The sequence below is a fragment of the Pimephales promelas genome, chromosome 10 (genome assembly GCF_988280905.1).
Source record: "Pimephales promelas chromosome 10, fPimPro1.hap1.1, whole genome shotgun sequence".
NCBI classification, from domain to species: domain Eukaryota; kingdom Metazoa; phylum Chordata; class Actinopteri; order Cypriniformes; family Leuciscidae; genus Pimephales; species Pimephales promelas.
In genome coordinates, this window is record NC_142778.1 from 369329 (window position 1) to 396277 (window position 26949).

The following is a 26949-nucleotide window of genomic DNA, read 5'->3' on the forward strand; positions in this document are numbered from 1 at the left end:
GCACTCAGGTATAAGTCTCATGGCCCTCTATCAGAATCCAGAGTTTTGAGAAGATTGGAGAACCTTAATTTTTCGCCCGAAAAAAAAAAACGTAAGGGGTACCACTGTCGTTTTTTTTCAGGGTCGAATTTTGAGTTTCGATATCTCAGCTCTGGAAGGGTCTAGAGCCTCCATTTTTGCACTCAGGTTTAAGTCTCATGGCCCTTTATCAGAATCCAGAGTTTTGAGAAGATTGGAGAACCTTAATTTTTCGCCCGAAAAAAAAAAAACGTAAGAGGTACCACTGTCGTTTTTTTATCGGGTCGAATTTTTGAGTTTCGATATCTCAGCTCTGGAAGGGTCTAGAGCCTCCATTTTTGCACTCAGGTATAAGTCTCATGGCCCTCTATCAGAATCCAGAATTTTGAGAAGATTGGAGAACCTTAATTTTTCGCCCGAAAAAAAAAAACGTAAGGGGTACCACTGTCGTTTTTTTTCAGGGTCGAATTTTTGAGTTTCGATATCTCAGCTCTGGAAGGGTCTAGAGCCTCCATTTTTGCACTCAGGTTTAAGTCTCATGGCCCTTTATCAGAATCCAGAGTTTTGAGAAGATTGGAGAACCTTAAATTTTCGCCCAAAAAAAAAACGTAAGGGGTACCACTGTCGTTTTTTTTTCGGGTCGATTTTTGGAGTTTCGATATCTCAGCTCTGGAAGGGTCTAGAGCCTCCATTTTTGCACTCAGGTTTAAGTCTCATGGTCCTCTATCAGAATCCAGAGTTTTGAGAAGATTGGAGAACCTTAATTTTTCGCCCGAAAAAAAAAAACGTAAGGGGTACCACTGTCGTTTTTTTTTTCGGGTCGAATTTTTGAGTTTCGATATCTCAGCTCTGGAAGGGTCTAGAGCCTCCATTTTTGCACTCAGGTATAAGTCTCATGGTCCTCTATCAGAATCCAGAGTTTTGAGAAGATTGGAGAACCTTAATTTTTCGCCCGAAAAAAAAAAACGTAAGGGGTACCACTGTCGTTTTTTTTTTCGGGTCGAATTTTTGAGTTTCGATATCTCAGCTCTGAAAGGGTCTAGAGCCTCCATTTTTGCACTCAGGTATAAGTCTCATGGCCCTCTATCAGAATCCAGAGTTTTGAGAAGATTGGAGAACCTTAATTTTTCGCCCGAAAAAAAAAAACGTAAGGGGTACCACTGTCGTTTTTTTTCAGGGTCGAATTTTGAGTTTCGATATCTCAGCTCTGGAAGGGTCTAGAGCCTCCATTTTTGCACTCAGGTTTAAGTCTCATGGCCCTTTATCAGAATCCAGAGTTTTGAGAAGATTGGAGAACCTTAATTTTTCGCCCGAAAAAAAAAAAACGTAAGAGGTACCACTGTCGTTTTTTTTTCGGGTCGAATTTTTGAGTTTCGATATCTCAGCTCTGGAAGGGTCTAGAGCCTCCATTTTTGCACTCAGGTATAAGTCTCATGGCCCTCTATCAGAATCCAGAATTTTGAGAAGATTGGAGAACCTTAATTTTTCGCCCGAAAAAAAAAAAACGTAAGGGGTACCACTGTCGTTTTTTTTCAGGGTCGAATTTTTGAGTTTCGATATCTCAGCTCTGGAAGGGTCTAGAGCCTCCATTTTTGCACTCAGGTTTAAGTCTCATGGCCCTTTATCAGAATCCAGAGTTTTGAGAAGATTGGAGAACCTTAAATTTTCGCCCAAAAAAAAAACGTAAGGGGTACCACTGTCGTTTTTTTTTCGGGTCGATTTTTGGAGTTTCGATATCTCAGCTCTGGAAGGGTCTAGAGCCTCCATTTTTGCACTCAGGTTTAAGTCTCATGGTCCTCTATCAGAATCCAGAGTTTTGAGAAGATTGGAGAACCTTAATTTTTCGCCCGAAAAAAAAAAACGTAAGGGGTACCACTGTCGTTTTTTTTTTCGGGTCGAATTTTTGAGTTTCGATATCTCAGCTCTGGAAGGGTCTAGAGCCTCCATTTTTGCACTCAGGTTTAAGTCTCATGGCCCTCTATCAGAATCCAGAGTTTTGAGAAGATTGGAGAACTTTAATTTTTCGCCCGAAAAAAAACAAACGTAAGGGGTACCACTGTCGTTTTTTTTCAGGGTCGAATTTTTGAGTTTCGATATCTCAGCTCTGGAAGGGTCTAGAGCCTCCATTTTTGCACTCAGGTATAAGTCTCATGGCCCTCTATCAGAATCCAGAGTTTTGAGAAGATTGAAGAACCTTAATTTTTCGCCCGAAAAAAAAAAACGTAAGGGGTACTACTGTCGTTTTTTTTTAGGGTCGAATTTTTGAGTTTCGATATCTCAGCTCTGAAAGGGTCTAGAGCCTCCATTTTTGCACTCAGGTATAAGTCTCATGGCCCTCTATCAGAATCCAGAGTTTTGAGAAGATTGGAGAACCTTAATTTTTCGCCCGAAAAAAAAAACGTAAGGGGTACCACTGTCGTTTTTTTTCAGGGTCGAATTTTTGAGTTTCGATATCTCAGCTCTGGAAGGGTCTAGAGCCTCCATTTTTGCACTCAGGTTTAAGTCTCATGGCCCTTTATCAGAATCCAGAGTTTTGAGAAGATTGGAGAACCGTAATTTTTCGCCCGAAAAAAAAAACGTAAGGGGTACCACTGTCGTTTTTTTTTCGGGTCGATTTTTTGAGTTTCGATATCTCAGCTCTGGAAGGGTCTAGAGCCTCCATTTTTGCACTCAGGTATAAGTCTCATGGCCCTCTATCAGAATCCAGAGTTTTGAGAAGATTGGATAACCTTAATTTTTCGCCCGAAAAAAAAAAACGTAAGGGGTACCACTGTCGTTTTTTTTCAGGGTCGAATTTTTGAGTTTCAATATCTCAGCTCTGGAAGGGTCTAGAGCCTCCATTTTTGCACTCAGGTTTAAGTCTCATGGCCCTTTATCAGAATCCAGAGTTTTGAGAAGATTGGAGAACCTTAATTTTTCGCCCGAAAAAAAAAAACGTAAGGGGTACCACTGTCGTTTTTTTTCAGGGTCGAATTTTTGAGTTTCAATATGTCAGCTCTGGAAGGGTCTAGAGCCTCCATTTTTGCACTCAGGTTTAAGTCTCATGGCCCTTTATCAGAATCCAGAGTTTTGAGAAGATTGGAGAACCTTAATTTTTCGCCCGAAAAAAAAAAACGTAAGGGGTACCACTGTCGTTTTTTTTTCGGGTCGAATTTTTGAGTTTCGATATCTCAGCTCTGGAAGGGTCTAGAGCCTCCATTTTTGCACTCAGGTTTAAGTCTCATGGCCCTCTATCAGAATCCAGAGTTTTGAGAAGATTGGAGAACCTTAATTTTTCGCCCGAAAAAAAAAAACGTAAGGGGTACCACTGTCGTTTTTTTTCAGGGTCGAATTTTTGAGTTTCGATATCTCAGCTCTGGAAGGGTCTAGAGCCTCCATTTTTGCACTCAGGTTTAAGTCTCATGGCCCTTTATCAGAATCCAGAGTTTTGAGAAGATTGGAGAACCTTAATTTTTCGCCTGAAAAAAAAAACCGTAAGGGGTACCACTGTCGTTTTTTTTCAGGGTCGAATTTTTGAGTTTCAATATCTCAGCTCTGGAAGGGTCTAGAGCCTCCATTTTTGCACTCAGGTTTAAGTCTCATGGCCCTTTATCAGAATCCAGAGTTTTGAGAAGATTGGAGAACCTTAATTTTTCGCCCGAAAAAAAAAAACGTAAGGGGTACCACTGTCGTTTTTTTTTCGGGTCGAATTTTTGAGTTTCGATATCTCAGCTCTGGAAGGGTCTAGAGCCTCCATTTTTGCACTCAGGTATAAGTCTCATGGCCCTCTATCAGAATCCAGAGTTTTGAGAAGATTGGAGAACCTTAATTTTTCGCCCGAAAAAAAAAAACGTAAGGGGTACCACTGTCGTTTTTTTTCAGGGTCGAATTTTTGAGTTTCAATATCTCAGCTCTGGAAGGGTCTAGAGCCTCCATTTTTGCACTCAGGTTTAAGTCTCATGGCCCTTTATCAGAATCCAGAGTTTTGAGAAGATTGGAGAACCTTAATTTTTCGCCCGAAAAAAAAAAACGTAAGGGGTACCACTGTCGTTTTTTTTTTTTCGGGTCGAATTTTTGAGTTTCGATATCTCAGCTCTGGAAGGGTCTAGAGCCTCCATTTTTGCACTCAGGTTTAAGTCTCATGGTCCTCTATCAGAATCCAGAGTTTTGAGATGATTGGAGAACCTTAATTTTTCGCCCGAAAAAAAAAACGTAAGGGGTACCACTGTCGTTTTTTTTTAGGGTCGAATTTTTGAGTTTCGATATCTCAGCTCTGGAAGGGTCTAGAGCCTCCATTTTTGCACTCAGGTATAAGTCTCATGGCCCTCTATCAGAATCCAGAGTTTTGAGAAGATTGGAGAACCTTAAATTTTCGCCCAAAAAAAAAACGTAAGGGGTACCACTGTCGTTTTTTTTTCGGGTCGATTTTTTGAGTTTCGATATCTCAGCTCTGGAAGGGTCTAGAGCCTCCATTTTTGCACTCAGGTTTAAGTCTCATGGCCCTCTATCAGAATCCAGAGTTTTGAGAAGATTGGAGAACCTTAATTTTTCGCCCGAAAAAAAAAAAACGTAAGGGGTACCACTGTCGTTTTTTTTTTTTCGGGTCGAATTTTTGAGTTTCGATATCTCAGCTCTGGAAGGGTCTAGAGCCTCCATTTTTGCACTCAGGTTTAAGTCTCATGGCCCTCTATCAGAATCCAGAGTTTTGAGAAGATTGGAGAACCTTAATTTTTCGCCCGAAAAAAAACAAACGTAAGGGGTACCACTGTCGTTTTTTTTCAGGGTCGAATTTTTGAGTTTCGATATCTCAGCTCTGGAAGGGTCTAGAGCCTCCATTTTTGCACTCAGGTATAAGTCTCATGGCCCTCTATCAGAATCCAGAGTTTTGAGAAGATTGGAGAACCTTAATTTTTCGCCCGAAAAAAAAAAACGTAAGGGGTACCACTGTCGTTTTTTTTCAGTGTCGAATTTTTGAGTTTCGATATCTCAGCTCTGGAAGGGTCTAGAGCCTCCATTTTTGCACTCAGGTTTAAGTCTCATGGCCCTTTATCAGAATCCAGAGTTTTGAGAAGATTGGAGAACCTTAATTTTTCGCCCGAAAAAAAAAACGTAAGGGGTACCACTGTCGTTTTTTTTTCGGGTCGATTTTTTGAGTTTCGATATCTCAGCTCTGGAAGGGTCTAGAGCCTCCATTTTTGCACTCAGGTCTAAGTCTCATGGCCCTCTATCAGAATCCAGAGTTTCAAGAAGATCAGAGAAACTCAAAATTTCTGAATATTTGGAATTTGGAGTTGGAATATTTTCTAAGTATTGTCAACTCTTTCTTGCTCCAAATCAGCAAACGAATTAACAGAATCATTAAGAAGCTGTGATAGTGAAGTGTGTTCTGATTGGCTCTGAGGGAAGCGTGTTCTGATTGGCTCTAAGCTAAACGTGTTCTGATTGGCTCTGAAGGAAGTGTGTTGTTATTGGCTCTGACCTCAAGCAGGAAGTCCCCTGTTCGAAGCCCCATCTGCCAGGACACACCGCCCTCATCCACAGACTCCAGGTACTGCAGCGCCGGGAACACCGGTGTGGGGACGAACTCCTCGATCGGCGTATCGGCTGCGGGAACACAAACACCACACGCTCACCAGTCCTTTATCTGTGTTATACAGTCTCATGCTTTTAAAACACAATACCACAGACGCTTCATCTTACACTTGTTCATCTGTGTTATACAGTCTCATGCTTTCAACACCATACTACTCACATTAACTGCTGTGACATCAAGTGTTGTAAACAACCTGCTTTAGAGTTATACATGTTTCTGTTATATAAAACAAAAGTTTGGAATAATTATGTTTTTTGTTTTTTGTTTTTACGATATTCAAAGCAAGGCTGCATTTATTTGACCTATAAAAAAACATAAATATTATAACTACCTACAAGTACACTTCTGAAGTGAATATATAATTGACAGTTCTGCCTCACTGACATCAACCCTTCACGTGCCTAACATCATCTTAACACTGCGTGCTGAGTGTTGAATAATGATGATGATGAAGATGAGGTTGAAGAAGATGGTGATGATGATGAGGATGATGAAGATGATGAGGATAAGTAAGATTATGATGATGAAGATGATAAGAAAGATGATGATGATGATGATGATGATGAAGAAAATGATGAAGAATATGATGTTGATGAAGAAGATGATAAGGAAGATCATGATGATGAAGATTAAGATGAGGATGATGAAGATGGTGATGATGAAGATAAGGAAGATGATGATGAAGAAAATGATGGTGATGATGATGATGATTATGATGATGATGATGAACATGATGATGATGATGATGATGATGATGAAGAAGATAATAAGAATGATGATGATGATGATGAAGAAGAAAATGATGATGATGAAGATGATGATGGATCATGATGATGATGAAGTCTCACCTTTAGCTCCTCGCAGCACGAACCCGAAGCCTTCGTTGTCCTGCTTCTGCAACACCACAGTCTTCTGCTCGGTCACACACTCACTGTGGAGGAAATGATGCGTGTTATTCAAGCCCTTCATCCTCCTCCTCCTCCCGTCGCACAGTTCATCGTGACGGATCATCGGATCTCCTGTGATGAATGACGAGGATCACAGTTCCACCTCACTTTAACCGCTCCACTCGCTGCCGCCGCTCTTCAGCTGATTGGATCTAACACATATCTCTCTTAACTTGGAGAACACCTCTCCAGAACGTGAGCGTCACTCCTCCTATGGTCATTCATATTTTATGGATGTGCATAATTTACTGTCTGAGGAAGTTTTGTATTAAAGTGCACGTGACACGTGATATAACATCTTATGACATAACATAAGAGATCATTGCATGGTTTCACAGGCAGGGTTTAGGTTAGGCCAGGATTAGGCCAGGATTGGGCCAGGGTTAGGCCAGGATTAGGCCAGGGTTAGGCCAGGGTTAGGCCAGGATTAGGCCAGGATTAGGCCAGGGTTAGGCCAGGGTTAGGGTTAGGCCAGGATTAGGCCAGGGTTAGGCCAGGATTAGGCCAGGGTTAGGCCAGGATTAGGCCAGGGTTAGGCCAGGGTTATGCCAGGATTAGGCCAGGGTTAGGCCAGGGTTAGGGTTAGGCCAGAATTAGGCCAGGGTTAGGCCAGGGTTAGGCCAGGATTAGGCCAGGGTTAGGCCAGGGTTAGGCCAGAATTAGGCCAGGGTTAGGCCAAGATTAGGCCAGGATTAGGCCAGGGTTAGGCCAGAATTAGGCCAGGGTTAGGCCAGGGTTAGGCCAGGGTTATGCCAGGATTAGGCCAGGGTTAGGCCAGGGTTAGGCCAGGATTAGGCCAGGGTTAGGCCAGAATTAGGCCAGGGTTAGGCCAGAATTAGGCCAGGATTAGGCCAGGGTTAGGCCAGAATTAGGCCAGGGTTAGGCCAGGGTTAGGCCAGGATTAGGCCAGGGTTAGGCCTTAGTTCAAACACACAGTTCAGTCTGGAAGTAGTTTAAGCCTCGTCTGTGAGAAACCTAAGCTCCAGGAAGTCAAGCTTGTGTTGAGTTATTGAAGAGAAACATAATTTGATGTTGAAATATGGACAGAAACAGAACAGCCACGAACACGTCCTAAAGGTCCTGTATGCTTTCAATCAGGTCCTTACCTGTCAGTGCTATCATAGGACCCGACAGTAAAGTGTCTGAACAGCCTCTTCTTATCGGTCCTCTCCATCATCCGGCTCTCTGGAGAACAAACCACATTGTTTATTTATTTCATATTTTTCATCGTAAAACCATGTTTTTTGACTACCATTTGTATAACCACAAAAATAGTTATATATGTTCTAAAGTATATATGTAAGCATATATTTTATGTTTAATATATGTAAGCATATGTTTTTTGTACTAAGTGTTACTTAGATGATATTTATTCTACTCATAAAACACTAATAATAACAATTTTATTCTATATGATCATATTTATTTAAATCCAAAACGCATACTTATTTTGCCAACAAGACATTAATGGTAAATGGACTGCATTTATATATAGCGCTTTCATAGACCTAATGGCCACCAAAGCGCTTTACATTTGCCTCACATTCACCCATTTATACACTCATTCATACACCGATGGCGGTGTCGACCATGCAAGGCGCCATCCAGCTCGTCGGGAGCAGCTGGGGTTAGGTGTCTTGCTCATGGACACCTCGACACTTGGTCAGGTGGAACCGAGGATTGAACCACCAACCTTTCGGTTCGTAGACAACCCACATGAACCACTGAGCCACTGTTGCCCCCCACACATCCACACATTTTACACATCCAGTCCATCCAGCTCCATCAAAACTAATGTTGTTCACAATATATATTAATAAATTAATTAATTCTACAAAAAGCTAATTCTATAGGCTACAGTATAAGTGCAAATAGCAAAAAATAAATAAATAATTAAAATAATAATAATAATATTTGCAATGGTGCACACATTTAATGTTACTTATGTTTAATTTATACTTTATGTAAATAGTGCCAGATGTCATTTTAGTTCAGATTGGGCTGCATTTCTACTGCAAATAATTTGATTTCAGTAAACAAAACTGAAGTACAATTTAGTCCCACTTGAGATGGACTGCCAAAACATTTCAAATTCATACCATGATCAAGAGCAGCAATATTCCTCATTATAATAAAGGGGCGGGGCCTGGTTGAGTTGGTTAGTAGTGTGTTAAACTGGTGGTTATGGAAAGGGGCGGGACATTTCCCCAAACACACTCGAAGCACTCGACCAATCACAACGCACTGCTCCAGCCGACCAATCAGAGCACAGTGTGCTTTACAGGAAGAGGGGCTTCATAGAGACAGGAAGTAAACAGAGCGTTACTGACAGACTGGGAAGAGAGGAGCCGCAACAATGGAGAATATGAGGAGAATAATCAACATTCAAGCAGGAAAACCACATCATCAGGACTGTGTAAGACAGTGTAATAGCGCCTCTTTAAACTTACAGAATCATAATGTACACCATTTAGCAAATGTTTTCAACTTTACAGATGAGGAATTAAACGGAGATGGAAACCCCGGTCATCTCAACACACACTTACTGGGTCTCTCTTTGTTGGGCTTGACTGGAATCTCTTCCAAACACCGGGCAGGGAACCAGCCCACCTGACCTCGACAGTTGCCTTCCCAGAATCCTCCTTCACCAACACTGAGAACTGCACACAAGAGAGACACGAGGTGAGGAGCGGGAAAGCATCACGACCCCAGCTGTGACCTCTGACCCCACACTGACCTCTGACCCGCTCGTTCTTGTGGAGGCTGATCTCTCCGCCAGCCTGAGGGAGGTGTGAGCGAACCGCCACGATCCGCCGGCCGGGGACGGCGCTGTACATCTTCCTCCTGCCGCTCTGCACACACGCTCGGCCATTGGCACTGCAGGAGCACAGACGTGTGGGAAAAGTGCATTTTTATGAATTCTAACAATGAACATGAAGAAATGTGAGCCAGCGCTGCATCTTCACGGAAGGTTAAGCTTTGGCACTTAAATATTCAAGTGCAAGAAGAAGCGAAAGGGAACTGTGTCCTGAAATTAGTTCTGCTTCACGTCTGCTTCTAGCACTTGATTGAACATATTCACATCAAATTATGTCAAATAATGCATTGGGTGAGGTTGGTCAACTGTTATGCAATAATTTAACCCTTATATAATAATTAAGCAAAGGCTGATGTTTTATTTCCTTGGTAAACTAAAACTGAACGTGTTAGTCGTGATTGTTTATAGACAGTCGGGCTGTGTCACAATATATCGAAATACAAAAGCTCCTCCACTGCGGACAGAGAGCCAAACACGCTTAACCTTATTAGCTTAAAGATTATATGGGCATATAGAGTTAGTGAAAGAGTGCAAGCATATTCATCTAAAATAATTCTGTTTTCAGCTTCAGAATCATGAATATCGGTTTATCGGTGGTGTCTCTAGGGTTATCAGTACTAAGTCACCTTGTTAACCTTTTCCCACGTTCTGGAGTATGGCAATAATATGGTATCGAGAGCTCAGTATCGTAACATGTATCGCATCGGGACACCCCTAATAGACAGCCATGGGAAGCTTAATGCTTGCGTTTGGTTGAGTCTGGCCTACCACTTGAGTTGAGTGCTGTGTTCGTCCTCCAGGCTGATGGACAGGGAGCGGCTGCTCGGGACGGTCCTGCCGCCGCGACCCGTCACCATCTTCACGCGAGCGCTCGGGTCTCTCCGCATCTTCTGCGGGGACAGGCTGAGAGCGGCCCGTTGCTCGGGACTCACGGCTCGCGCCGGCAGACTGTTGTCACTGTTGGAGCGCAGGAGCAGCCGAGACACCGACAGACTCCGGTTCTTCTGCAGGAGCCGCTGTCTGGAGAAGGACGAGGCCTCGGAGAACGGCACTGACACACACACGGGTCAAAAGATAGTGTGCATATTAGGACAAAAGATGCGGTTAAAATGAACTATGAAGGGGAAGGATGAAGCCGAGAACAGAGCTGGTCTAGACAGTGAAAACTGCTCATGTTTCAGATGTAGAGGGTTATCAAACCACTCGCATTTGAAAAAAACATGATCATATATGATCAACCTTCCCTTCCTGTGGGGATCTTAAATAAACAACGTCAAGAAATCATTTACAACACATTACATCTATAGGAACTGCATTATATAACTTACACTAGTGCTGAAATTTTGGGGTCGGTAAAATTTTTTGTATGTTTTGGAAAGTGTCTTTTCTGCTCTCCAAGACTGCATTTATTTTATTAAACTACAGTTAAAACAGTGAAATATTATTACAAGCTGTTTTCTAAAAAATCCACATAATGCAGAATAAATACAGGCGTCATATAAAATGTTACACATTTTGCAACGGTGGAGTTATCGGCCCGACTTCCAAAGGTGAGCCGATGACATGACCTGACGACATCTGATCCTGACGACAAAGGTGGAGCTGATGGGGACGACGGTCCCAGGCGGAGCTAGAGGGATGAGGAGTCAGGTGGAGCCATGAGTATGACAGCCCCAAGGTGGAGCCAGAGGGACAAGAGAGGCTGGTGGAGCAGTGAGGACAACGTACCCAAGGTGGAGTCGGAAGGACGAGGGAGCCGGGTGGAGCCGTGAGAACGACTGGTCGACTGGATGAGCTGGAGTTATGGAAATGGCGGCAGAATCCAAACGGGATTCACACTCCAAGGCAGAGCTGATGCCCAGTAGATCCGAGGCGGAGTCGACTTACAGTCTAATTCAGTGGAGCCGAGGGACAGAAGCGTGGCAGGGAAGGCCGGAGGAGCTGACAGAAGGAGCTGGGTGGGTGTGTCTTCAACAATACTGGATTTTCTGTGCGCTGCAGACAGCGGAGGATCACATCTCTCCAGGTTCCTGTTCCCATGTCTGGTAAGTCAAGGTGGCTGTACTAGTTCCCCCACCAACCAAGAAAGAGACTCGATTGTCTCATCATCAGAGTTGGATCTTGCAGCCAGTTGACTAAATTAACATTAGCTCATTGGCCGCTCCCAACAACTGCGCGCGCAGACGGGAGTGACGTCTAGAACACAAAACTCCAGCTGAATCGCGTGTTCTACATTGCAAAGACAGTTCAGCCACTTGTCTCCATTGCCCAGAGACGAGCATGTGAAGAATCAGTGGTTAGAGTTCATATTTGCAACAGTATATCCCGAACCTTGTGTTCTCATCATTGTAATGACGAATCATTCAAAAACATACATGAATTCAAATGTGGATTCGCAAGCCGGTTGTCCTGAAGGAGGGCTCAGTATCCAGTGTATATGGATCAGGTTCGTCCTCCTTCGAATCACAATCTGTGAGTATTATTAATAATGTTTGCTGTTATGTTTTCTGTAGCATGCACAATATACACATTATATTGTGTTGTGTGTGTTGTGTACACTCCGCGCAGCTTCTAAGCGGGGTAAAGTTAGTTTTGTTTTTGATATTCACCAGACATTCATTGAAAAATGCCAATTACCTCCTAAACGACTCAGCCGAATATGACTTCGCTCTATATAATAAGCACTGCCCCTCAAAAGCCGCCACAATGTGAGTTTCGCCGGGAAAGCTCGCTCTTGGAAAGTGCACTTTTTCGACACGTTTGTTCAAACACTATATACAATTTTCAACACTTGACAAGCTACTGTATAATCCTGGTTATGGGCGTTCCGTTGCCGACAGTCTCTGCCTACGGTTTACCAATAACAACTGACTGGGTCATCTGACCAATCGCCGCATTTTCCGTGTTTGGGAAAATGAATCGTCGAATGAATCATTTGGGAGTCGGTGAGCAAATCAGGTAAAAATAAATGCGTATTATAAGACAAATAAAGTGTTTTTTATCCTTGCATGCACGTTAAACTGTTTTAGGGAACTCCCAAAACAAAAATAGGAACATTTCAAATGCTATGATAGCGGCTCTTTAAGAGCTGATTCTTCCTGAAAGCATAATTTGACTCTTCTTCATCGTATCGTATAGCCTAAACGATGCCAATAACGAACAAGGAGCCAGATGAAGGACACGTGGACTCAACTGACCATAAAGCTCAATCAGACCGACAGCTGCAAACACAAGCTTCTGCGCTTCAATCCTTTCTCACGGAGAAACAGACCGCAGGATTTTGAGGGAAATCTGTGTGTTACGCAATGGCTGGAGCAATCAGTGTTTTCTCAAGAACACAGGATCAGAACTGGAATCAATGCAAATCTGGCGAAAATCCTCTGGCCAAGCTTACAGTGACTGAAGGGATGCCTGAACTACAGTGAAGAGAGCTATAACATCTTATATTATATTATATAAGAGAGGAAACGAGTGTTTCCACATACGACATGTCCGAACCCAAGGAGGAAACAGCAATACTGTACTTCCCCAGGCAATACCCTCGTTCGCCAATAAACATCTGACAATGGTTTAGCCGGAAACAGTCACAGAGAAATGAGCATTGTCTTGTTTTGAAGGTGTTCTGGGGGAAGTACAATATTAAAAAGTGTAAGTTGTAGAAAGCTGCAGTGATTTCACCCGCTCGCCCAGAGAAGCGACAGGAGCGCCACGTGTGTTTTCCTGTCTCGCGTTACATAAACTCTCTGCAAGTGTTCGGATCACACATCATCAGAGAAGCGTGCAGGATACGTTTCATACATTACAATAACCAACCAAAATTACAGAAACTACCACTTGTGCAAGACATGATTTCAATTCTTTTTAAAAGAAATTTACTTGACTTGAGCTACAATGCATGAACTAACAATGAACAGTTGTATTTTATTAACTATTTAATAAATACTGTAACAAATGCATTAATAATTAATGCATTAACTATTAGATCTTTACTGTAAAGTGTTACCCACTAACTTTTTATGGCTCTATTGCAATACATCTTCAATCTGCATGTAATGTTTGCCGTGTCAAAGATGGCTGTTCACGGTTGCTCAACTAATCTCCGAGCACACAGAGTCTAAATCATCTTTCTGCCCAAAACAAACCAAGAAACAGTGCTCTGGCCTCCCTTTGCTTTAGTGCATGTTGGAGTGGAAACTACAGAAAGCAACTGATTAAAATTGATCTTACTGTAAATTTGTCATCGCCGCAAACTGCAGATTATTCTCTTACAGCAAAGGGGAGATTTCCGGACAAGACACAAACACCTGGAGGAAAGCATGGCGAACACACACACACACACACACACACACACACACACACACACCTCTCTCGGTCGTGCAGCAGGCAGAACCCATGGCCAAACGCGTCCCAGTCTCTACAGAGTCCCATCACAGGGCGCGCGAGGAGCCGGCGGGACCGTGCGGGGCGAGCGCGGGCCGTGAAGCTGAAGATGATGAAGATGACGGAGATGAAGAGCTCATAATCCCTCAGCTGATGCTGAATCTGGTGCCACTTGCGGCTTTTTTCATTTAGTCTGCAGGACAGCTGTGTGCCGCTCCGGGAAACAATCACGGATTATGCCTCCTCAGATATTTATTTCTGTTCCTTTTGATTGATTTATTTATGTGAACGGCTCCGGCATAATCCCGCTCTCACTGAACATTGTTTTTTGTTGTTGCTTTGACTTAAAAACACAATACTCTTTAAGTCAAGTCATATAGGGCAGAAATGCCTGTTTTTTTGTCCTCCTTTGGAAAAGACCAGCCACCTTTGTATAGAGTCCATATTTACAGATATTACAAATATAAAACACTGACACTTTACAGTAAGGTCCCATTAACGTTAATACATTAACAATGCATTTGATATAGTGTGTATTACTCTAAACACAGCCCAGGTCCATTTAATGTTAATAGATACAACTATTGAGTTAGTATTAGTAAATGCTGAAATTAACATTAGCTAAGATAAGTTTCTGTAACTAATGCCAACATTATTGTAAAGTGTGAACTAAAAAACAATAGTTTTTTTAGTTCACACAAAGGTTTTTGGAGCAACACCATAAAAGAAACATTTATTCTCAGTATGAAGAGCATTTTAATAATCTAAAGGCACTTTAGTGGGTCAGTGGATGTACAAGATTCTTCATGGGCCATCGCTTCCAATAAAGTACCCCGTACTGAATCATATTTCATGAAGAAACGCACACTTATGTGTAGGCCACTGAACATCTCATGTTTGTGTTCAACATCATCCACTTAGAAAACAGCAGAGCAAATGCAGAGGGAAATATCTCAGTGCAGCTTTGGCTGGTCATCAGTCTTAATCCTGCGGGTCCTGGGATTAGTCCAGTCGCTACTTCACATTAAGACATGCCCAGTTCACTACAGCACATATGAAGAGTTCAGATGCAAAACCCTCTAAATGCCATTTGAAATTTTCTTCTTTAATGATGATTTTTATCAAGCTTGTATATTTAAGTTCAGTGATTTCACTTAAATAACAATTAATAGGTAATTATCATTGCCATTTAAGTGAAATCACTGAACTTAAATATACAAGCTTGATAAAAATGATCATTCTAGAAGAAAATTTCAAATGGCACTTAGAGGCTTTTGCATCTGAACTCTTCATATATCTACAGCACATATATCCACAGTTATCCACAGTTAGATACGGCCTGTTACACTCAGTACGATGCCATCTCTGCACTCACCTACATCACTTTCTCTGTGCTTCTTAATGAGCTCTGCCAGCTCGAAGTTCCCAGAGATGATTGCCACCTGCAACACAAGCAGAAGCTGCTATGATTCAGTTCATGTGATTTCATAAAGTTAAAGAAATCCCCGCTGAATCTGCCCTGGAGTCACGCATGCTTGAGGCAATCTTCACACGAGTCCAAACTGCAGAAAATGCTCTTCTTCCTCAGAGTTTCTGACTCGTTTTCCAGCACAAATATCGAAACATTCTTAAATCAAGACACATTTACTGGAGAAGCATCAAAAAAATAATCTTGTTTTCCTTTTGAATGCATATTTTCTGTCTCTACTGGCAGAAGTTTGTTCTTGTTTTAGCCACAAACTCCATTTTGATGATTTTTTCTTTGGAAAACAAGTTATCTTAAATCTTTTTGCTTCTCCAGTATATGTATTCTTTTTATTTTTAATAGAGACATAAATACTAAACAATATACTAAACAATATATATATATATATATATATATATATATATATATATACTCTAAAAAATGCTGGGTTGTTTGAACCCAATCAAATATGGTCAAATATGGACCAACCCAAATATTGGGTTAAAAAATTAATTAAACATTTTACTGTTGAAAGTAACAGTTTAAATATCATTTTTAACCCAACATATTTGACCCAAATGTGGGTTGAAACAACCCAGCATTTTTAGAGTATACATATATATATATATATATATATATATATATATTGCAGTGCAAGCAGATTGCAATTTTTCAATGATGCTAGTATTGACACTTCATCTGTTAAAAAACAGCATCAATCACAACATGTCAATAGTAAAATAGAATGCATGTGTAGAGTTAAATATTCCACACCATACTAGAGAGTGCATCTAAACTGAGGCGATGAGTGGAGAAAACACAAGAGGAAACACATCCGATGGTAAAATCTCAGGATTTAACAGTGAATCTCGTTCTTGAGGTGATTATTTTCCTTCTTCTCAGTTCTTCTTCTGAAGCGTCTAACGCTGGTTTGGGTGACTCTGCACATGCGTGCTGGATCTGTAATCCCAAGAGGACTTCTAACAGGAGATTTGTACCTCACCATCTGTAGCCTTTAATCACAGTTCATCCACAAACTACTGTAAAACACACACACACACACACACCGAGGACCTAAAATCCTCAAACTTGACCTCTTGATCTCCAATCAGTCCCTGATCTATGTCAACACATCAGAATATATTTACACACACTGCCTTCCAAAAGCATTCAGAATGTGTACTCTTGAATAATCTCTCATTCAGACGGATTCGGTTCTCTCGGAGCGATGGAAATGAATGATGCAGAAGGACATGTGCATGTTTTAGTGTTCTGTGTAGATGACCCCACCCCTGAACGCTCCCATTCAGATCCTCCTTCACTTCAGTCACGCCCACATCTCAACATCCAATCAACAACTGATGCACAGAGCCAAGCCCCGCCCTACATTTTTTTCTTTTAGGATAATCTTTTATGTCACAAAATGGGAGAAACTATCTTCTGCCCCCTGCAGAATCAGATCAATGATTTAGGCAACCTAACCCTAATTTCAACATCCAAAAGGCAGATTTCAGAGTAAAAGCTACACCTAAACTATCATTCAATCAAGTCAACGGGAGAGCTTTGCGCATCCGATATACTGTATGTGATGTGCCTTTTGCATTCAAAGAGCATGGAAGAAGAAAGCATGAACTTGTGCCATATATATGCAAAGATCTGTGACAAGTATTATACACTCACCTAACGGATTATTAGGAACACCAGACTAATACTGTGTTTGAGCCCCTTTCACCTTAATTCTCCGTGGCATTGATTCAACAAGGTGCTGAAAGCATTCTTTAGAAATGTCGGCCCATATTGATAGGATCGCATCTCGCAGTTGATGGAGATTTGCGGGATGAAGCTCCCGTTCCACCACATCCAAAAGATGCTCTATTGGGTTGAGATCTGGTGACTGTGGCGGCCATATTAGTACAGTCAACTCATTGACATGTTCAAGAAACCACTTTGAAATGCTTGGAGCTTTGTGACATGGTGCATTATCCTGCTGGAAGTAGCCATCAGAGGATGGGGACATGGTGGCCATAAAGGGATGGACATGGTCAGAAACAATGCTCAGGTAGGCCGTGGCGTTTAAACCATGCCCAATTGGCACTAAGGGGCCTAAAGTGTGCCAAGAAAACATCCCCACACCATTACACCACCACCACCAGCCCAACAGTGGGAACAAGGCATGATGATCCATGTTCTCCTTCTGTTTACGACAAATTCTGAATCTAAACAGTCAGAATGGAAGTTGAAGCACACTGTGAAACACACTGAAGTGGAAAGTGAGGACGCACCTGGAACGGACTCTGGCTGTTGTGGTTCTTCACCTCCTTGTCGGCTCCTCTGACCAGCAGCACACGTGTGCACTTCTCCTGCAGGAGTATAAACACATTCTCAGCCTCTAACACATCATGTCTGATATTTCTGACCAGTTGCATGAGACTCAGACTTCAGATCAGGGCTTCCTCAAGCACACCTGTATATCCCACTGTGTTTTCAAAATGATGCATGAAATAATCAGTATTTATTCTAGTAATCTCTTTGTGTTCTGCTGTCACATTATACATGATTTGATAAAGCTCACACTGCTCTATTATGTTCAGAAAGGGTTTGAAGGCATTTTGTTTTGTTGTGTAATCCTAAAACCGCTTCAGTACAACGGTGTGTGCTTCTTCATTAGCACCACCTACAGTCAGAAGGTGAATCTGCACTTCAATTAAGCCCATCTGCTGCTTTTGTTCAGATCAATGCAGGAACAATATAATTTAATATCAATAATTGATATTATTGAAAACAAAATATAATAATTTATATTTGACTCACCCCTTTTAAAAAAACAAACAAACAATGGTTTAAATGATGAAATGTGAGGTTTATCTTTTTATAAAACGGTTTATGTTCAAAACCAATCATCATTTTTACCATCATTATACAGTTTTTGATGTTACCATTCATATAAAACCAAATTGCCACCACAACAATTAGTTTTATTTTAATAAAAAAATTGATATTTTTAACCCCCCTAATGCATTAAAACGCCGTATCCGTATCCACCTTTTGCATTTGAGCATATCTTAGCATTTTACAAATAAAACCATATTGCATCTAATCAGCAACTTCTCATTAAGGAGTGAATGCATTCAAATTTTAAAGATTTTATTCTGACCATGTTTTTATAATGCTATATTTTCAATAACTACAGCAAAAACCAGTGTGATGCAAGAAAATATTTTTTGAAATGAGAAATTCTATTTGAATATATTATTAGATTTAATTTATATGAACATATAATATGAGAATTACTATAATCTCCATTGATTTCAAAGGATTTAAAATAATTTGAAACTTATAATTCATGACTGCTCAAAACAGTCCACATTAATAAAACCTACACATTCTTTGTCTAACGAAACAACATCAATATTTCTGTAAGGTAATTACAGAAACTGAAATTGCGTGTGTGCATCATCCTTCCTGACTCCCACTTATGTAACAAAAGCCCACTTAAAGTTCAGTAGTTTACCTGTTTACTAAACAGTATATAATGAAATGCAGTAGGTAAGTGTACAGCTGTAAACACACACCTGGTTGTAGAGAGCACAGATGTGCAGCGCCGTATTTCCCGAGGCGTTCTGTGCGCTCATGTCTGCTCCGTAAAACAACAGATGCTCGAGGTGTTGGACAAGACCGCGTCGACAAGCCTGTTACAACACAAACACACACTTTGCTATCATTATGGTGACATTCTATAGACTGTTATTCTTTTATATACGGCTAATTATACACATTCTTGACTAATTGAACTAATTGAATTTTTATCCATTCGTCTACGAGCGCATTTGTGAGGTCAGGCACTGATGTTGGACGAGACGGCCTGGCTCTCATTTATCCCAAAGGTGTCCTATCGGGTTGAGGTCAGGACTCAAGCTCTTGCACAGAAAACAAAACTCCTCGTCCATGTGTTTATGGTCTGCTTTGTGCACTGGAGCACAGCCATGCTGGAACAGGAACGTCCCCAAACTGTTCCCACAAAGTTAGGAGCATGAAACTGAGTGAAGATTTAAGAGTTTCTTTCACTGGAACTAAGGGGCCAAGCTCAACCCCTGAACAACAACCCCACCTGGTGGATCTCATGCCACCCGTTCTCGTCCTGGCAGCAGACGGAGGCGTGCTGGTTCAGCAGCAGCTCACAGCAGTGTGTGTGTGTGTCTCCGTCCGCCAGGACCGTGTGATACAGTGCCGTCAGACCTCGACTGTCTCTGTAATCCGGAGATGCTCCGAGCTCCAGCAGGGTCTGAAACAGGGGAAATATACCATTCATCATCCTGCTTTCCCATCTGCAGTTTCAGTTCCCCGAATAAAGTTTCGATTATAGTGCATGTTGTATACCTTGAGCGCTGGCTGGTTTTTAGCGTGAGCAGCTTTATGTAGAGCCGTCATGCCGTCTTTATCCCTGAAGTCCAGATGAGCTCCTCCGTTCCTCAGAGCTTTAATAAACTCCAGCTTATTCTCCAGCTGCACCGCACAGGTGAGGGGAGTCTCTACGACACACACACACACACACAGACACAACCACACACACAGTGAATGAGTCGGTGAAGGTACGGCGATCTCAGACTCGTGCGTTTCTGCTCCTCCAGTACCTCCAGTCTCTGTGTCCTGGTAGTTTGGGTCGAGTCCTCTGTCTAGCATTCTGGAGAACTTCTCGAGCTCATGATGCTGGATGTAATCCATAAACTTCTTCAAGCTGGCCTGGAGAGATACAATATGACAAGAAATAAAGCCATTAGATACATAAATGCTTGCAGAGATGCATCAACAGCTCATATCAGATACCTTACTTAAAGTAAGAGTTTATCGTGACTTTAATCCGTCTGATGTCCGATGACTCGCATGTGTCAGTCAGGGTGGAGGAAACTCTCCAGATCCACCGGATCTTATGCGTCTTTGCTCTCACCTTCGTGTGAAGTCTGGCGATCTGCTTCTCATCCACACTGGACTGACTCTTGTATAGTCTGGTTTTGTAGCGAAACTGCAGGAACAAAGAAGCTTCTCAGGGTTTTATTGCAGCAATTGCATGATAGCATATATTTATAAACCCTCAGAATAAAGACATTCCCGCTCTTATGGCTCCATTAAGGTGTGTGTGCTGTAGTCTGAAGGGTAACACTTTAGAATACAGTTGCTTCGTTAATGAATAACTACACAAGAACTAATGAGTAACACAATCTAGTAACTATTATTAACTAACAATAAACTCTGATTAACGAATTAGTAAGTAATAGCTCACAGATGAAAGTGTTACTAGATACTTCTGTGGGAATTACTAAATATTTGGATCCGTATTATAAAGTGAAGATCATTGGAACTAACTAGTAATTACTCAAGTGTTACTACATGATTTGTGCAAATGTTTGAGATTTTTTGGTGAATTTTAGTAACTTTTAGAAAATGTCTTTAGTAACACTTGAGTAATTACTAGTTAGTTCCAATGATCTTCACTTTATAATACGGATCCAAATATTTAGTAATTCCCACAGAAGTATCTAGTAACACTTTCATCTGTGAGCTATTACTTACTAATTCGTTAATAAGAGTTTCTTGTTAGTTAATAATAGTTACTAGATTGTTAATAAACTTTTTCAGTAGTTCTCTGGGAACTATTAAAAAAATAGTAGTTCTTGATTACTTAATAGTGAACTACCACTTTCGTCTGTGCGATATTACTTATTAGTTTCTTGTTAGTTAATAATAGTTACTAGATTGTTAATATTGTGTTACTCATTAGTTCTTGTGTAGTTATTCATTAACGAAGGAACCGTATTCTAAAGTGTTACCGTCTGAAGTGATCATGCTGTTGGAAGTTATGCTAATGCATTTTATAATGATGATGCTAAATGTTAATTTATGCATAAATTATAAAACATGTAGTTATTCATGTATGAACACATATGACTCCAGTCGTAGTTAAAGCTAACTCTCGTTATAAGTGACTCAAAATCACAGTGCGTTTACTGAGACAAACTGCGCATAACTAATAATCATAGTCTTTGCAATTTCATAATCGCGATAAACCAAATAATTTCCACTGCGATTTCATGTAAATTTGCGACTGGTCGTGCAGCCCTATTATTTCACAAATCAGAGTAAAGTAGTATGCGTATTTTGGCGTGCTGTCCGCGAGAGGCTCAGAGCTCGGTATTGTGTGGTATTGTAACCCGGCGAGTGCGAGGAGGCGGGGTGGTGGAGGGCCGCTGAAAACTGTCGAGGAACATAGGCGAGTCGACTGTGTGTAAGGCCTCCTCTCATTTTGCTGATTGGGTTGATTATTGATGGTTAACAGCTGGTTGGAATGACGTGATGATTGGATAGATCATTTGAACTTTGTAAAAATGAAACATAATAAAGTGTCACCCTGCCGGCTGCTGAATCGGCCTGTACCTCCAGTGACGGGACGCCCTCGCAGGCCGGCAGGGGATGTTCCCCGATCAGACTCTCCTCATCCAGGAATTCCCCGTCTCTGCCGTCACTGGCCGGATGGAAGAGGCCGTAGTTCAGAACATCCTTCAGATTCTGACTCAAAGTGCACAGGATCAGCCGTTTAGCAGCCCACACAGTGTCATCGGGGTTAAACCTCATGCTTTCCTGTCGAAGGAAGCCGTTAAAGACACCACGAAATCAAAAGTGATTATGCTTTCTTTAAGGAACATTGCAGTGTTTGTTATAAATGGTATATGGGTGTACATCATTATTGTCTTAATAATCTTGAATCAGAATTACAGTGACATCTGTTCTCTGATGACGAGGGCGGGGCAACCAAATTGATTTGCATATGCCCGCCTCCAGAGTAAGGCATCAACAAATAGTTATACATCATCGCACCACAGGCCCCGCCCACTGGCGTTCAGTATCTTAACGGCTGACATTTACCTACACTTAATGTGAGCGTTGCGTCAAAAACCAAACAGAAGCCATTATAATGCCTGACGCTGATACACTAATGGTGCGTTCACACTGGACGCGAATAGCGCGTCAGGCGCGAATGATTTCAATGTTAAGTCAATGCAAAGACGCGTTACACGCGTAAAAAATTCCTGCGGCGCGAATGAGGCGTGGCGCGGAAGACACGAATACGCCTCGTTCGTGCGAATAGCGCGAATTGAGTGTCTGGTGCGTTACGCGCGTTACGCGCGAATGATTTAGTTAGTGCCATTTGTGCATTCACGCGTTTGACGCGAATTCGTGTCTGCCGCCCGAGTTGAAAAATCTGAACTTTGGCGTGAATTCGCGCCGCGTTAACCAATCAGGAGCCTTCAATAAATTATTTTGTAATATGACTAAATGCATGGTGGGATTATGCACAACAAAGCAAATGTTTTATCACTTAAAACATTATTTCTATATACGACACATGTTCATTTTGTATTGAATGTTATTCATTCCATATCTAGATTATATGAAATAGTATTATGATGTAAAGACAATCAACATATGTGCATAAGTTCGTGTCTGGACGTGAGAGAGAAAAAAAAAATTACAGGACAGGTTAATAACTTTTGGAAGCTGGCTCTATTTATCATCAAAACAAAAATAAATGACAGCTAGATTAAGTGGATGAGGCATGAGGTAAATGGTGAAACTAGCCAAACGGTTCACCTCGGAAGGGTCCAGCGGACACAGATATACGGCGGTAAATACAGAGCGGTAACTCTCTCGATGAATGCTCGGTCGACATAAAAACAATGGCCGCCAACGGATTTCAATTCTGACGCACGTTCGCTTCAAACTTTTGTTTTTATGCGCATCAGTTTCACTCTTGACACGCGAATTAACACAAAGTGGTCAAGCGTCAAACTAGACGCGTCAGGCGCGAATTTGACGCGCTATTCGCATCCGGTGTGAACACAGCATAATACAGGTGTGTGTTCAGATTCTGATGACAGGACAAATGGAGGAGTGAAAGGATGCTCGCTTTGATCGTCCAGTTTAAACAGCTGGTTTGAGTCTCTCTACAAACAGAATCCCAGTGTCAGAAATAAGTGGATGGTTTATTTTAATGGCTTAAAGTCGCCCCGGATCATCGCATCAGAGGATTTTATGCTTGTTCGGAGCATTTGACTGAGACACAGTTTAATGAAGATTTCGCAAAGAAACTTTTATTGAAAGATGAAACCATAAGTAAATGATTTCATATATCCATATGACATTCACTCAACCCCCATGTTTTACTCATTCACTCAAGGAAATATTCATCAGATATATAAACCCCAATGAGAGCCGTGAGGATAAACACACACACACACACTCACCGTTTGCTGCAGGTCTGGGATGAACACCCTCACGGTGAGCGAGTTGTTCTGGGAGTCTGCCGTGAGACTGCCGGGTCGCTCTGCTCGTACGGTCTCATAGACGGCCTCCTCTCGGGAACTGCGTGAGCTGGAGTCCTGTGAAGAGTCTGAGAAACTCTGGGCCATCTCTTCCTCGCTGGACGTCGGGCTCCTCGGCATATTCAGCTGACACACACACACACACACCAGCAACAGCGTTTGAGATATCCCTGATTCTTGTTGTCAGTCAATAAAAAAGCACCATCTGCAGAAGCATTTTTATGAAATTCAAATTGTATGTAATGCATAACAGAGACTGTGTATTAGGGGAGGGAGTGGCAGATTCAAGAGATTTTTATTTGTCATTACTCTATACTAGTGTTATACTAGCGTTATAGGCTGAACTGTTTAGAGATAAAACTATTTATATTCGGCAATCATGAAAACAAATCTCAGATAACGGTTGACTAGGTAACAATGTGTAATTAGACCAAAGGTTCATTTTGCGCCGGAGTTCTCCTTTTGATATGTGTTTGCATTGTATATTTGTATTCTGTGAGTGCAATTCTTGGATTTGTGTATAAAGTTTTGAAAAAAAAAGAAGCAAAGTCTTGAGAGTGAAAAAAACACCTGTAATTGGTCAATGGGCTAGTTTTGATTGTTTTTTTGTAGATCTGGCAACCCTGGTCTCTTCCACACAGTTTCTGCTAAAGGATGGAGAATATAGGACACGGCACAGTGGAGCGCTTCCAAATAAAGCGTTTCTAATTGGAGATCTGTGCAGCAGATCTTCTGCACTCTTTCTCATGTAGTCCATTCATCTCTCTCACACACACACACACACATCATAACACAGATGCAGATAGCACAGAAGTCATAGAGTTCAAGAGCCGAACACGTGATGTGCTGTCCGTAACTGAAAGCGTGGTCTTAGATTGAGATGCCTTGTAAAGGAAGGAAGCAATGCATATAACTATAGTCTACAGGCCATGAACTAAACATATACACATGCAGACTGAAAGAAGAAGACGAGGAGGATCATATGTTATAATGATATTAATAAGCTCCTCCTGAACTTGATACACACCCATGTGCTATTCAGAAGACGAAAGAAAAACTGTCAACCATAGTAAACAGGTCCTGACTCCTGATCTGTCAAATGCATCTCTGGCACAAATACTGTTGCAATTATCCACGTCAGGCAATCAATCATAGCCTAGTATCAGCCAAGAATGTTTCAGCAATTTTTTTTTTTTATCATTAGGTAAAGCATTAACATTAACAATGCACCACATTAAATGCAATGATTAAAAACAGTTATTCAGTTTACCTGAAAATCTTCAATGCTCCTTTCTGTGTGTGTGTTTAGAGCCACAGAACGCCCTGAAGAGGAGAAGACGCTCTTCATCAGCCACCGATTCCAGAGTGAGTCCTGATAAATCCTGCATGTCACTCAAATGACTTGAACAGAGCATCTGACCAATGCTTTCCTCCCGCGCTCATGTGAAGGTCTCTGAGCATCCGTGATGATGAGTGAGAAGTAGGTGAGATCCTATTAGAATAAATGAAAAGCAGAGTTGCTCCCATTGAGTTCGGCCCCTGGTGACGCGGCGCTGCGGATCATCCTGAGGTGAGTGTGTGTAGGTTATTTCAATAACAATAACAGCCACATCTAAGACTTAAAGGGGAAGCATTTATGAGAATGGGCAACTCATGACATGCAGATACTGCCAGATAAAGATACCGAAATATATATTTTTTTATAAAGCAGGTGCACAGAAACATTTGACACAGAAAATCATTTCAGGCCTGAAGTCACACACACACACACACACACACACACACACACACACACACACACACACACACACAGTGACACTGGAGTCTGCCAATATCCCAAAGCTCTGAAATCTGATAACATAATCGAGCTGATGTTGCAATATTTCTCAATATACATTCTAATGCTTGTCAAAACAAGCAAAGATAGACAAATGAAATAACTTGAAATAACAGTTTTGAATATGACATGCCTGATCTAATCCCTCCAAGGCAAATGCTGGATTTACTTCGGTTCATTCCTTCTGTTCATTATTCAGTTTAAGGATGTATGATTCAATTTAAATAACATTTTCAAAACACAGTCCTTTCTAAAGTGGTCAATGCAGCACAGACTTCTTCAAAACTGGACGGAGGAGGTTCTTGAACTCAAGATTACAACGTTGGGAAACTCATAAATCAGCATTTCCTGAGGCTGGTGATGTGAGGACACTCTCTAGCCCGAGACAGAGCTGATATAAACTGGGACATTATCCAGGTCAGTCACTGCGAAGGGTTGAAGCAGAAGAACAGGAGCAGTCAGTCTTGGATAGGCTCTTACATAACAAACACTCTTGCGTGACCGAACAGTGAAATACAGGCATTATTTCACATCATCAACACTAGACCAAAACTTCTCACACAAGTCATCTCTTTTCTCTTCGCCAACAGTGTGATGATGATTAGCCTGTCTGCTTCAGAAAAATACTGTGGCACTACTTTTTTTAAATTGATTTAGCTTCATATTCAAAACAGGTTCAATTTCAATTAAACGCCCAGTAGGTGTGGCGATGTGCACTAATAATGTAATTGCCATTAAACAAAGCATGACGTCACAACAGTGGTAGAGGTGAATAAATAATCATATTCATATTCATATTCACACAGCTCAGCGTGTCCGTGATAATGACGTCGCCAGACTGCAAAGCAAACTCTAAACTAGTGCAAATGCTCCGTTTATATGTTTAAAGCCCGAGTTAAAGCAAACAGCAGAATTGAGATCTCAACAAACTACTAAATCAAACATTCCTCCAGCACGAACTTCTCCATGTATAAGAGTTTTCATCATAAACGCATATCATGGGATCAATTTACCTCGAGTTGAAAAAGCGGGAAATTAGAGTCTCGGTTCTTACTTTTCAAGATAAAAACATTCAGGCTGGAAGTTTGCAACCAAACGCAAGAGGGCAGCAGAGCATCGTCACGAGTCACGACACATGAACTCTGAACTCCAAACTGCAAAACTCGATCTCAAATGTAAATACCTGGGGGAAATAGGCCTATACTGTAAAAGTAATTCAAAATATATATTCCACTCATAAAAAGTGCTTTTATGAATATGGTACTTGTCTAAGAACAATATGAGGATTGTTTTTCCATATTCTGGATATCTTTCCATATATCTTTTTCCATCTGGAAAAATAAATCACGTCAAAATGTAGCTACAATTTGTTCTTTGTTTCAATATGTTACAACATCTAAAAATTGAGCTGGAATACGTTTGAGAAAAATAATCAGTTGTCGATCAGTTTGTCAGGACAGTTTGCTCTTTGAATACTCTGATAATATGGTATTTAATGACCAGAGTAATTATTTTATAGCATTATAAATATATAGCC

At 41.3% G+C, this 26949-nt stretch overlaps 1 protein-coding gene across 1 annotated transcript in view; it reads right to left on the reverse strand.

Moving 5' to 3' along the window:
* shank2a (SH3 and multiple ankyrin repeat domains 2a) overlaps positions 1-25809 on the reverse strand; it is a 66253-nt gene extending 40444 nt beyond the window's left edge. The window contains exons 1-16 of the mRNA XM_089135246.1: positions 24846-25809; positions 23498-23701; positions 21630-21833; positions 20146-20220; positions 19832-19940; positions 19578-19729; positions 19309-19482; positions 18773-18889; positions 17483-17560; positions 15111-15177; positions 10124-10406; positions 9275-9414; positions 9084-9197; positions 7644-7722; positions 6439-6521; positions 5477-5601 (exon numbers count right to left, since the gene is read on the reverse strand). Coding sequence (XP_088991372.1) covers positions 5477-5601; positions 6439-6521; positions 7644-7722; positions 9084-9197; positions 9275-9414; positions 10124-10406; positions 15111-15177; positions 17483-17560; positions 18773-18889; positions 19309-19482; positions 19578-19729; positions 19832-19940; positions 20146-20220; positions 21630-21833; positions 23498-23701; positions 24846-24923 — 2082 coding nt within the window. The 5' untranslated portion in view covers positions 24924-25809. The remainder of the gene's footprint in view (positions 1-5476; positions 5602-6438; positions 6522-7643; positions 7723-9083; positions 9198-9274; positions 9415-10123; positions 10407-15110; positions 15178-17482; positions 17561-18772; positions 18890-19308; positions 19483-19577; positions 19730-19831; positions 19941-20145; positions 20221-21629; positions 21834-23497; positions 23702-24845) is intronic.
* Between the last annotated feature and the right edge of the window lie 1140 nt (positions 25810-26949).